Source organism: Dendropsophus ebraccatus, chromosome 5, assembly GCF_027789765.1.
Source record: "Dendropsophus ebraccatus isolate aDenEbr1 chromosome 5, aDenEbr1.pat, whole genome shotgun sequence".
NCBI classification, from domain to species: Eukaryota; Metazoa; Chordata; class Amphibia; order Anura; family Hylidae; genus Dendropsophus; species Dendropsophus ebraccatus.
In genome coordinates, this window is record NC_091458.1 from 99832986 (window position 1) to 99846508 (window position 13523).

Genomic DNA, 13523 nt, shown 5'->3' on the forward strand with positions numbered 1-13523 from the left:
GGAGTTACGTTCCGTGACGTGACGCGCCTTTCAGCCAATCAGCGCACAGGTCGGCTAGACGCCGCCAAGCTCGGTTTTTTGTTTGAGGTGACGGGAAGGGAGGATACAGCGAGAGGAGGAAGAGAAGACGGGCCTAGGGGGACGGCGGCAGTGCGAGGACACCGCGGGAGAGACTCACCGGCTCCGAGCAGCTGACAGCCGGGGCTACAAGGAAGAGCGGCGGGGCGCGCGGGTACCGCGTGTGGACGGGGGTGAGGGGCCCGCGGCGGGCTGTGGCGATAAGTAGCGGCGACCTCCCCCCGCTGAGGATGCTGCATCCCCGCGTCCTGCCCGCCCCTGCAGCCCTCTCCGTGTGACAGCCCGCTCTCCCGCAGGGCATCCTCCGCACAGGCCTAGGCCTCGTCGCCCGCCGCTCTCCTGTGTCCTGCGTGCTGGCAGCTGCTGCCCCTCTCCGCCTCCCACACTCACATGAACCGTCCTGCAGCCGCCGCCGTGCCTGAGCCCCCCTGCTGAACTCCCCGGACAGCGGAACGAGAGGTGGGTGTCCTGCCCGGGGCCCTGAGCTCAGGACACCCCCGGCTGTGCGCTGATGGCGGCCGGGATATGGGCCCTGTCCCCGGCCGGGGCCCTTTGTGTACCGGGCTGCGGGCCTGTGTGCAGGAGGAGGCCGGAGGCTGACGTGTGGATGAGCCGGGCGGGCGGAGGCCTACTCCGTGACACAGCCCGGCTGGGGGTGGTGCGGGCAGTGTGGCCACAGGATGGCTGCTCGGTGTGTACGGGCCTGGAGTGTGCTCCGTGTGGGGGCAGCGGCGGGGATGTGGATGGAGGACTGCTGCCCCCACACTGCAGGCCCATACACCATGGCTGCTAGCCTCACTGGTATATAGCCTCTTCCTGCCGTATACTGGCGTATAGCCGCCTCCTCCTGCCGTATACTGGCGTATAGCCGCCTCCTCCTGCCGTATACTGGCGTATAGCCGCCTCCTCCTGCCGTATACTGGCGTATAGCCGCCTCCTCCTGCCGTATACTGGCGTATAGCCGCCTCCTCCTGCCGTATACTGGCGTATAGCCGCCTCCTCCTGCCGTATACTGGCGTATAGCCGCCTCCTCCTGCCGTATACTGGCGTATAGCCGCCTCCTCCTGCCGTATACTGGCGTATAGCCGCCTCCTCCTGCCGTATACTGGCGTATAGCCGCCGTATACTGGCGTATAGCCGCCTCCTCCTGGCGTATAGCCGCCTCCTCCTGCCGTATACTGGCGTATAGCCGCCTCCTCCTGCCGTATACTGGCGTATAGCCGCCTCCTCCTGCCGTATACTGGCGTACAGCTGCACTTAGAGGCTTAATTAGCCGGCGCGGCAACGGGACCCACGCCGGCTAATAGAGGCACTGCCCCGCTGTACATATCAGCCTGGATCAGCGCCGTTCAGAGTGGGGTCCCGGCGGGACCCCTCTCTGAACACCCCGCGCGGCACCATGACGTATCAGATACGTCATGGGTCGCTAAGGGGTTAAGGATGCCTTCTCACACAGCGGATCCGCTGCAGATTCACAGCGAAATCCACTGCGGATCCAGTGTCAGTGCATCCCTATGAGAATACATACATTGACATCCTGCTGCGTGTAAGTTAACCCCCCAGCGGCCGAAGCATACATCACCTGCTCCGGCTTGCTTTGGGAGTTCCTGGCGTCTGTTCGTCCCACTCAGCCAATCCGTGTGCTGCCCCGCCGCACCCACAGATTGGCTGAGCGGGAAGTCCTGCCGGGAATCTCCGAAGCAAGCCGGATCGGGGAGGAGGTGATGTATGCTCCGGCCGTGGGGGGTTAACTTGCATACACGCAGCGGGATGTCAGCCCTGTTGCGAGTAAGTATTCTCATAGGGATGCACTGACACTGGGTCCACAGCGGATTTCGCTGCAAGTCCACAGTGAAATTCGCTGTGGATCCGGTGTGTGTGAAGGCACCCCAAAAAAAAAAAAATTAATATAAATTGCAAACCATTTCTTCACATCTTGTGTTTTAGATTTTGATAGTTGTAATGACAGTGCCTTTTTAACTTCCGCATGGTGACATTGATAAGGGAAGCATTCTTCGTAATAGGACGTCAGTCCTGTGTGGTCTGCCAGTGTCATGGAGGGCTCCCATGATTCCCATAATAGTGTAAGTTGTGCTACACAGCAGTGGATGGCAGACAGTAGGGCACCAGGTCATGTGACGTGTTATTGGAGCATTTCTCTTACTTTTTTCTGGCTGCTATCCTACATATTCATTTTATCTGTTAGCGCATGGCTGTTATATATTTCACACCTTTATATCTATACAGCGGGAAGAGTCTGGTATGCGGATAGGATTGTGCAGTATGTGCAGGTTACCCCCAGTAATATCAGTATCTTTTCCTTTTCTACTTGGTTATTCCAGGACAGTGTTTCTCCTGTCTCCTAGGACTGAAGGTTACTGTACATTCAGTCAGCAGGCTGCATCATTCCAGGATCTGTTTGGATTTTTCCACAATAGACAGCAACCCACGTAGTCCTATTAGGCAGATGTCTATGTGCTGCCTGGCACTTTGTTATTGTTGCTGTACACACATCTGCATCAGAGCTCCTGTTGACTACAGTAGGTAGGTTCCAGTGGTGTATACTGTATCTAGGTAGCCTGAGCCTGGGTGCACATATCAAACAAATGGGAGTAGATATCAGTCGCTGGGCGTAGTGCTGCTATCTCAGAGCAATAGGGGTGGGAGTAGATTATGCTATAGGTAGCGTAGTTACAGGCTGGTGAAATGAGTTCAGCCCCCACTGACTTTGGTGGGAACAACTTATAATAGAACAAGTGAATTTTAATATTTTTAATATAGTGCTAAATGTACAATACTGTATTGAGCTTGTCAACACTCACATTATCCGATTCCCTTCTCGGTATGTTTTAGGGGTGGGTGCACTTAAAGGAAACTGATAGAAACTCCTTACAGATGTTGACCTTAGTGGGATTTGATCTGAGGGCTTCTGTGCTGCACAGCAACAGTGCTAACCAATGAGCCACTGTTATGTGGGCCTTTTTTTCGTGGTGGAACCCTTAAGGTTCCCATACACCTTTAATAGCTTGTGGGTGAATATTCATGTTGTGGGGTAAGCTGTGGTTGGCAGCAGTCGCCTAAAAAATCAGAGTCAGGCAGCTGAAATCCAGCGCACCCGATCATAGTCAGGAGGTCTCTATACACAGTCCCCCAGTCCCGACATTTCGCTGAGGTGTATGGGGGCCAGTAAAGGTTTAAGGCCCTATTCCACGGGTCGTTTAGAGGAGCAATATCGTTCGTATTCGGCCAATAACGGCCGCTACGAACGATATTCGTCCCGTGGAATAGAGTGCAACGATCAGCCGACATCGTTCATGTCGGCTGATCGTTGCAGTCGCTTGTTTTTCAACATGTTGAAAAACAAGCGACTGATATAGCAGCGATCTGCTGCCGTCGCTCCGTTGAATAGGACCGTCGGCAGCAGATGCTGCTATATCCTATGGGCTGCCCGGACGATCAGCGCTCCCCGCCGCCCCTCCCGCACTCACCTACTCGCTGACGCCGCGTTGAATAGCAGCGGCAGCGAGCGGGGAACGAGGAGCAAACGAGCGCTAATATCGCTCGTTTGCTCCTCCAAACGACTCGTGGAATAGGGGCATTAGTCACATAGTTTAACCCTTTGAGGACCAGGCCCAAAATGACCCAGTGGACCGCGCAAATTTTGATCTTAGTGTTTTCGTTTTTCCCTCCTCCCCTTCTAAGAGCTCTAGCACTCTCAGTTTTCTATCTACAAGCCATGTAAGTGCTTGTTTTTTACAGGAATAGTTGTACTGTGTAATGGCGTCATTCATTTTACCATAACATGTATGATGGAATTCCAAATATATTATTTATGAAGATATAAATAGGTGAAATCGTAAATAAGAATGCAATATGGTAACGTTTGGGGGGTTCCTGTGTCTACGTAATACACTATATGGTAACAGCGACATGACACTATTATTCTATAGGTCAGTCCGAACACAACCATATGCAGGTTACACAGATTCTCTAATGTTATATTTTTTTTTTTTTATGAAATCCTTTTTTTTGGCAATTAAATATTAATAAAATGGGCCTATTGTGACGCTTATAACGGTTTTATTTTTTTCACCTACGGGGCTGTATGGGGTGTCATTTTTTCCGCCATGATCTCTAGTTTTTATTAATACCATATTTGTGAAGATCGGACATTTTGATCACTTTTTATTGATTTTTTTTTTTATATATAATGTAACATAAAATCGGTAATCTGCGCACTTTTTCCCCTCTTTTCGTGTAAGCCGTTTACCGATCACAATGACGCTTGTTATATTTTAATAGATCGGACAATTACGCACGCTACGGTATATTATATGTTTATCTATTTATTTATTTTTATATGTTTTATTTATATAATGGGAAAAGGGGGTGATTTAGACTTTTATTGGGGGAGGGGCTTTGGGGTAGTGTAATAGTGTTTTGAACTTTTTTTTTTTTTTTTACACTTTTGAAGTCCCTTTGGGGGACTTTTACATACAGTACTTTGATTTATACACTGATCATTGGTATGCCATAGGCATAGCATTGATCAGTGTTATCGGCGATCTGCTCATTGAGCCTGCCTGTGCAGGCTCAGTGTAGCAGATCGCCGATCGGACCGCACGGAGGCAGGTAAGAGACCTCCAGCAGTCCGTTTCAACGATCGGGACCCCCGCAGTCACACTGCGGGGGTCCCGATCGGTAAGTGACAGGGGACTCCCCCTGTCACTTACACTTAAACGCCGCGGTTGCGCCGCGATCGTGGCGTTTAAGGGGTTAATGAGACGCGGCAGCGCGATCGCTGCAGCGTGTCATTACCGGTGAGGTCCCGGCTGCTGTTTGCAGCCGGCCCCCACCTGCTATGAAGCACGCTCCGCTCCGGAGCACGCTTCATAGCGGGAGAAACACCCAGGACGTAAGGTTACGTCATGGGTCGTCTGGGGACAGACTTCCATGACGTAACCCTACGTCCAGGGTCGTCTAGGGGTTAATATGCAAAAAAAAATATTGGCTCTTTTGATGCAGTTTTTTTCTGCCAAGCCAGGAATTGACTCAGACAGGGAAATATCAAGGAATGACTAACTAGGTCTAGTATTCACCTTGAGTTTGAAATAGAGTACCCTAAGCTCTGAAGTGAACATCGTCTCTTGACAAAGTGGCATCCATCAGCTGCAATTCTCATTCCAAACTGCTAAAAGATAGCTGTTAGGTCATTGTACCTTTCATATATCCAGCTGTGCTTCCAGGATGCCCCTCACCCTTCCACCCCAAGCTCTTTCTGTGCTTGATTTACAGACAGCGCTTAGCCCTACTTTCAAATAATGTTCCTGTACTGTGCATACAAATTGTGTGGCAATGTGATTTTTAGGAACCCACAAACATGCATGCTCACCTGATGGGGTTGTACTGACTTAGGCCTGACACTATTTAGAGCTTGATGTATCAGTGGGATTGCAGGCCACCACCTTCTGGTAACCAGACCAAGAGTTCCTTTGGCAATATTAGACAAAGTTCTTTATTTGCATTCAGCTATGTGTTTCGAGGAGGCCACTTTCTTCATCAGGAATGTTGATGCCTGATGGAGAGGAGGGTGGCCGCCTCGAAACATAGCTGAATGCAATTAAAAAAAAAACTTTTAGTATAAAACGTGGAGTCAGTGTCCAGTAGCATTAAAGGACAAGTGCCATGAAAAACTTTTTCCCAGTAATTGAAGCACATTACAAAGTTATATAACTCTGTAATATGCTTCAATCACCTATCTGCCCCCCTTCCCTGTCTTTTCCCCCCTCCACCCCCCACCAGGAAGTGTCCTAACTCACACAGACCTAATGACTGCCCTCACCAGGCAGCTCCTTCTTGTGAGGATGAGTCATCAGCAGGAGGGCTGCTCTAGGTCCTGTTACACCAGCCCCCCCTCCTTGTCAGGTGACTCTGCTTGCTCAGCTTATCTTCTCTAGTGACATGACTCCTTCACTGAGTCCAGGGCAGCAGGAGAGAGGGTATGAGGGGAGGGGGGAGCTGCCTATGTGCCGGAGTCAGTCTGAGGGAAGATAAGCAAGTGAGATGTGACAAGTGATGGCTTGCAGTTGTTCAGCCAATGGGAGCTGAGCAAGCCTGTCACCTGACAAGGCAGGGGAGGGGGGAGGCTGGTGTAACAGGAGAAGGAGCTGAGAGAAGAGCTTGGACAGTAATCAGGTCTGTGTGAGTCAGGACACTTCCTGGTGGGGGGGTGGAGGGGGGAAAAGACAGGGAAGGGAGGCAGATAGGTGATTGAAGCATATTACACAATTATATAACTTTGTAATGTGCTTCAATTACTGGGAAAAAGTTTTTCATGGCACTTGTCCTTTAAGGGAACCTAGTGATTGAGACATCAGACCCCTGGGCTATATGGACTGTGTCAGGAAAGCCACCACTTTTTCTCTGTGCTAAATAGAAGGCAGCTGCTGATATTCAATAACAGGGGCAGGCCAGACGGAAATGGATCAGTGCACCAAAACAACCTATTTGCATAAGGATTAAACTCTGAATATCTTGGAAATGGCGCCAAGGGTGACGGTAAGAAATGTGCCTTCATCCTTAGTGCCCTGTATGCCATAGGAACCTTGTTAGATACTTGTAACCTGCTGCAAGTTTCCCTCTAACGCTGTAAATGGCACAGTTAATATAATATTAAAATGACAGGAGACGTAGGTGTCGGGTGCCCAGTTGGCCCCTATGCAGCATGGTTTTGGGTTGCCAGCTGGTGTACATGACAGCCAGAGGCCTGCTGAAGACCTTTATGCTGGCCACTGGGTGATCTGCTGATAGTCAGGCTCAGGAAGACTCTACTAGCAGAGTGTTAAAACATTTTTAATTTTTAAAGAATTTTCAAGTCAGCACCTTTTTTTCAAATAATATTTAAATAAAACCAAAATGTATAGAATAGTGTAGAAAAGTGTAAATTGAAAATGAAGAAAGCACCAGAATTGCTAATTTGTTATATCAGGAAAAAAAAGAAATCTGAAGGTCCATCTACCCTAAAATTGTACCAATAGAAACTAGAGATTGTGGTGCGACACATGATCTTTCATGCAGGTCCATAAACAAGAAAAGCTTAAGGGGAACTGACAGCAGGTTAGACCAGCGCTTCTCAAACTTTATCTACTGGAGCCTCACCCAACAGACCAAGGCAATGCCTGGGCCTCACCAGACTGACCAAGAGGGTGCTTGGGCCTCACCAACATCTAGGGGGCGCCTCACTGTTTGAGAAGCACTGGGTTAGACTAATCTAACCAGCTGATAGCCCCTTATTGCATACAGGGCACCAAGGAGGATTGAATGCCTCTTACCGTGCTGTTAGCAGTGTAATCCTCTGTTGGGAGCTCTGCCCCCAAAGCTTGAGCGGCCAGCTCCTTCAAATGCTGATCAATGCAGCGGATTTGCCGCCTCTTGCTATGGGGATGGAGGGGCAGTGCTAACTATGCTCTGGACTGAGGGTTACGCTATCAGCACGGGAGCGGTGCCAAGGAGAAAGGTAAGAGACCTCCTTGTGCCACGTGTGCAATAGGGAGCTATCAGCAGGTAAGATTCGTATAACCTGCTGATTGTTCCCCTTGAAGTTAGTGCTCAGAATAGGGCTTTTTGAACATGCTTATTTTTGTTAAAAGCAATTTTTACCTCTTAAGGGTGCGTTCACACGTACAGTATCCCCAGCAGATTTGATGGCCCAGATTTGATTTGTTTTGTATCTGCGCTATCAAATCTGCTGCAGATCCTGTATGTGTGTACTAAGGGTGCATTCACACGTACAGGAAATGCAGCAGATTTAAAACAAATCAATATGCTGTAGATCCTGTACGTGTGAACGCACCCTTAAAGTGTCACTGTCAAATTTTATTTTTGTAATTGGGTTTATTAGGCAAATATGCCATTATCTGCATTCAAAAAGACTTTCCCCAGGCCCCCCCTCCCCTCCTTTCTCTCATCCACTGCTCATTATCTGGAAATCTCGACTCTTTTACGTCAGTCAGGCCCTGTCTGTTCTATGCAGAGCTGCCCCTTGGCTGGGTCCTTCCCGGAGGGATATCTGGCTAGTCCTGTGTTTTGAGACTCTTCAATGAGGCTCCACGGGCTCCTCTTTTGCATATTCATGTTTCCCAGGGGGCAATGCACCTAGGACTTCACTGCATTGAGTGCTTTTACTAGCAGCCGGCAGTGTTGTCGTTTGGCTGGTCTCCCTGAGTTCAGCAATCTGTTTCTCTTATGTTCTATGCAGAGGGGAGGAGGGAGATTAGTTGGCAGCAGAGAACAAAGGATTACACAGCGGGACCTGTGTCATAGCCGGTATTGAGAGGTCAGTGCTGATGTCAGAGGAGATAGCCGGTGATGTAGCTGTAAATTAACTCTTTGTCCTGTTTTGGTGCCTCATCTCCCTCCCCCCTTAATAGAGAACAATGAAGACGGGGGAGAGCTTCAAACTGCTTTTTCATGATAAAAATGCATTTTTCGGCTAATATACCCAATTACAAAGTTTCTTAAAATCTACTAATGTACTATTGATTTTTGCAAAAAAAAATTAAAACGGCAGTGGCCTTGTGGATACAATTTTTGCGTTTTTATTTTTCACTCTCCTTCTAAGAGCCATAACTCTTTTTCCATATACGGCAGAGAGAGCTGTATGGGGGCTTGTTTTATTGTGGTACAGACTTTGTAATTACTTTGTAATGACACCTTTTATTTTACCATAAAATAAAGTGAAACAAAAAAATATTATTTGCGAGGCGAGACTGAAATAATGAAAGCAAAAATGAAAATTGTCAGTGTCAACAAGGCCAAAACCCACTGTGTACTTAGGGTTTGTCTGCGGAGGCTAAAGCCTTCTGATTCCTGCTGCTGAAACTTGTTTTATTGCCTACTGTGGAAGTATGGTGGTTTGCTTACTTACCAGGGCAATGACTTCAGGTCTAACTTTTTTTTGTTCTACATTGAAGTTAGGGTCCATTTACACCGAAAGATTATCTGCCTAAGATTTGAAGCCAAAGCCAGAAACGGACTATAAACAGAGATCAGGTCATGAAGGCAAGCCTGAGATTTCTCCTCTTTTCAAATCCATTCCTGGCTTCAAATCTTTTGCAGATAATCTGTCTGTGTAAATGGACCCTTAGGGTCATATTCCACGGGCCGAGGAGGGCCCGATCAACGATGTAAACGAGTGGCGATCTGCTAGATCGCCGCTCGTTTACTGGGCCTATTCCACGGCCCAATGATCGTTGAGCGAGGGCTGCAAGGACATCATTACCGATGTCCTTGCAGCATCATACATTACCTGGCTGCAGGGCTTGTCCTCCGCTCCGTCTCCTCCCCGAGTCCCCCGCTCTCTATCTTCTGAATGGCCGGTCAGCTGACAGGCCACACTCACAATCACAGGCCGCGGCGGTCCCGGCCTGTGATTGGCTGAGCGCTCCGTCAGCTGACCGGACATTTAGAAGATAGAGCGCGCAGGACCCGGGGATGAAGACAGCGCAGAGAAGAAGCCCTGCAGCCAGGTAATGTATGATGATGATGCTGCTGCTGTTTCTTCTCAAATCGTCGGTCGCCCGCTGCGCACCGCTATTCAACCGTAGCGATGCGTGGTGGGGGAACGATGATTTTAGGTCTGGCCCTAAATGAACGATCAGCCAATGACACGATCATCGGCTGATCGTTCTCTCTATTTCACCCTTAGTCGTGGTCATTCAGCGGGACCAGAATGGCCTCTAAATAATTAGTGTGCAACCCCGTCCACCCCCTTTGTCTCGGGAGCTGTATCTCCAGCATGGCTTTGGGGTGGCAGTGAAACTGCTAAAGCTTCACACTACGGTACTGACAAAGCTGTATCAGTACAATAGCATAAAGATTTAACACTTTCAAGACTTTGAGATCAAGGCATCATAATGAGTGATGATGATGCTGGGAGGTCTGGGGTCCGGTCTTTAGCATACAACCCGTGCACAAACTGTTTTATGGAACTCTTCCCAAATAACCCCTTTAGTATTAAGGGGTTCCAGTGTTTGCTACAGCTTTTAATCCATTTGTTATCTGCGCTGGCTATTAGGTGGAAAGTGCAGGGAACAGTTCACAGCTAAATCTGGGACCTTTTATTCTTGTGAATTCTTTGTGTGTTTAAAACCTATATATATATATATATAATATTATACATTTTTTTTTTAAGCATACTTATGTTTAACTCTATTTGTCCTTTGTTGCAGAAGATTCAACTCTGGCAATCCTGCTCACTTAATTCTGCATAATTGGTAACATGGCAAAAGATGTAAGTAACCTGCTAACACGTTGAAAGTGACTTCGCTTTGATGGCATAAAAAATTTTCATTAATGTGTGTACTAAAAGACTGTGTTCAGGGGGATCTTTAGATGGGCCCTCTGATCACTGAACAAAATAATACTTCAGCTCCACATTCCATAAAATCTTTAAAATGTATTCATCATTTCATAATAATGTTACTGGCATACTGGACATGGTACAAATAATAAATTCCCCCCTTTATATGGACATAATAACCATATTTGCGTTTTTGTCTTACGTGGATTATGTTAAAATTATTATAGAATAGCTCAGAGATAAAATCTTAGGTATCCCAGACATAAAAGTTGTTGTTTTTTTTTGAATAACCGAGCAAAAAGAGTACTTTCAAACCTTCATTTACTAGGCCAGAGTTAGGGTTCTATTCAATGGGCCTAGGGTCAGGGTCCTATTCCACGATCAATAATGTAAGTGAGCGCTGATCTCCTAGATCGGCACTCATTTACTGGGCCTATTATAAGGCCCGATAATCGTTTAGCGAGGGCAGCAGGGACATTGTTACCGATGTCCTTGTAGCCCTTGTTTAAACACCATACATTCATTACCTAAACATGTTGCTAACAGACCGCTCAGCCAATTACTGGCCTCGGCGGTCCTGGCCAGTGATTGGCTGAGTGGTCTGTCTGCTAAGACAGGCCGCAACGAAACTGCTGCGTACGGGACCGGGAGGAAGAAAGAACGCAGAAGACCTGCAACATGCTTAGGTAATGTATGGTGTTTGTGAAATAGCTGTTGACACTATCATCGGCTGATCGTTGTCTCTATTCCACGGAGTGATAACCGGCCGAATCAGGGGACACCGTAGTGATCCAGTAACCCTAACTTTGCCAAATGTCAGAATATTTAAAAAAAAAAGAACAAATAAACCTTTATTGTGAATGAGTAATGAATGAACACCTAAAGCAATTACAGGAGAATCTCCCGGAATCCCAGGCTAATATAAATCTTATTAATCAAACCTGATCAATAAGATTTTATTGATCAGGCTTGATTCATAAGATTTATATTAGTCTGGGATTCCAAGAGATTCTGCTGTAATTGCTTTAACTGCAGTAGAGCTTGCAGGGCCCAGTATACCTATATTAAAGGAGCGCAACAGTAAAAGTGTCAATGACTTATACGGTACGTGTCTGTGTCCCGGCGACCACTGGACACTCCTTGCCAAGCACAGTTGGTTTAGCTGTGAACAGTGACGTAGCGGGTTACAGTGTGTATATCTAGACAAATAGACACAGTCCTGGCACCCTTGCTACTGTCACTGGTGCTCACCGAAAATAGATTAATAGGTTTATCAACCGTGATAAACTGTAGCGTCCCAGATTGCTTCTATTGTGTTGAAAATAGCAATAGTGTGACTATCCAACCTATACCACTTCTGCACTCTTTTGACCGTTACTGATGCCATCAGTTACACTGTTCTCAGCAACCAATTCTGTTTGCTCCAGTCAGACACTGATTCTACAGTGAATAGTTTGTACATAGCTTTAGTACCAGCTTGCATTTCTCCCATATTAGGTAGCACATACTTTATATACCCCACTTTTACTTAAACTCATCCCTGCACAGTGTATTGATTAACTATTCACAATAAAGGTATTTTATATTGTGACGTTTGGTAAAATAAGGGTTATTGGGTCACTATGGTGTCCTCTGTATTTGAATAGCATCCAGGAACAGCACTCACAGTGGCCTTATGGTGTTGTGTGGGGAGCAGCTTCAGCAGCCACTGACACCCCTCAGACAGACGCCCCCCTCCTTCCCTGTTAATTGCAACCCTCTGGATGACAGTGGCACAGAGCCTGTGTCATCTCACGGTTCCCAGCTGTCAGTGATAGCCCGGTCCACCACAGCTGTCAGCACTGGAGCCACGCTCCAATACGTTATCTGTGTAAATGCTGTGGTCAGCACGACCACAGCATCTATAGGGTTGCAGAGAGAATTCTACTTGCACAGAAGTAGAATTCTTCCTCTGCGATTACATCACAGGGCCCAGTTGGTGTACAGAGTCCCATTGGTAGCCATGGACACTAGAGGCTTCAGGCCTCTGGTGTCCTGGCTGCCTACGGAGGCCGACAGGGAGAGAGGGGAGGGCTGGCGGAGTGCACTGCACTGGCAGCTGATACCAGTGATGCAATGTAATAAAATGGTGTATACATTCTGATACCAGTGATGTAAAAGAATGGTGTATAGAGCTGATACCAGTGATAAGACTGGTGCAAAATTGCATGGTCGGCTCATAAAGGTTTCACTGTATTTATATATTTGTTTTTTGTATGGTGTTTCAAAAGAATAGGAAGGAAAATTGTGAAAACAGAAATCGACTCATCAAAAACTAAATGTGTAATGAGTATGTGGTTCTCGGCTGGTTAAGACTTATTTAAAGGGAGTGTATCACTAGGTTTATCCTGCCCTATGTGATTGTAGTCCACTAGTCCACTAGTGACTGAGACCCTGATTAGTGATGTATAACTTTGTGTAATGCAGCCAGAGGATACTAAGCGTGCAGGGTGCTGCTTCCCCTGCTTATCTGGCATTGTTTGACTGGTGTCCTCCTATACACAGTATAGCATCCTTGGTGGAGGGAGCGAGCAGCTCTCCAGCAGGTGGGGGTAAACATGGAGAAAAAGAAGGGTTGGGCGATAATGGCCTAAATTAATATTGCGGTTTATCGCACATGTAGCCGCTACATGTAACAATAATGTAACAATAATTGAATGATAATTATGACAAGCCCCTTTTTGCAAACCTCCCCCACTTGCCATGCCAAACTGGTGATATTTTGATTCAAAATAGTAAAAAAGAACTCGCTGAGCAGCAACCAGTGTTTAGTCTGTTATCATCATCATTATCATCATCATTATTATTATTTGTCATTAGGGGGTCTCAGCAGAGACCTGGACATGTGCATACAGGTATACAGCCTCTACAGGATGTGTATACACAAGGGGCGGGCAGGGGTGTATGATTATATGAGGGGGGGCGGACAGGAGTGTATGACTATACGAGGGGGGGGGCGGACAGGGGGTTATAACTATACAAGGGGGTACATAGGGATGGCAGGTGGATAGAGGTGTATTGCTATACAGGGAGGTGCATGCTGGGA

General features: G+C 47.4%; 1 protein-coding gene across 1 annotated transcript in view; it reads left to right on the forward strand.

Moving 5' to 3' along the window:
• The window catches only part of TFDP1 (transcription factor Dp-1), a 51206-nt gene continuing 37683 nt past the window's right edge, over positions 1–13523 (forward strand). Inside the window, exons 1-2 of the mRNA XM_069970806.1 lie at positions 1–537; positions 10308–10369. Of these exons, the coding sequence (XP_069826907.1) occupies positions 10358–10369 (12 nt within the window). The 5' untranslated portion in view covers positions 1–537; positions 10308–10357. The remainder of the gene's footprint in view (positions 538–10307; positions 10370–13523) is intronic.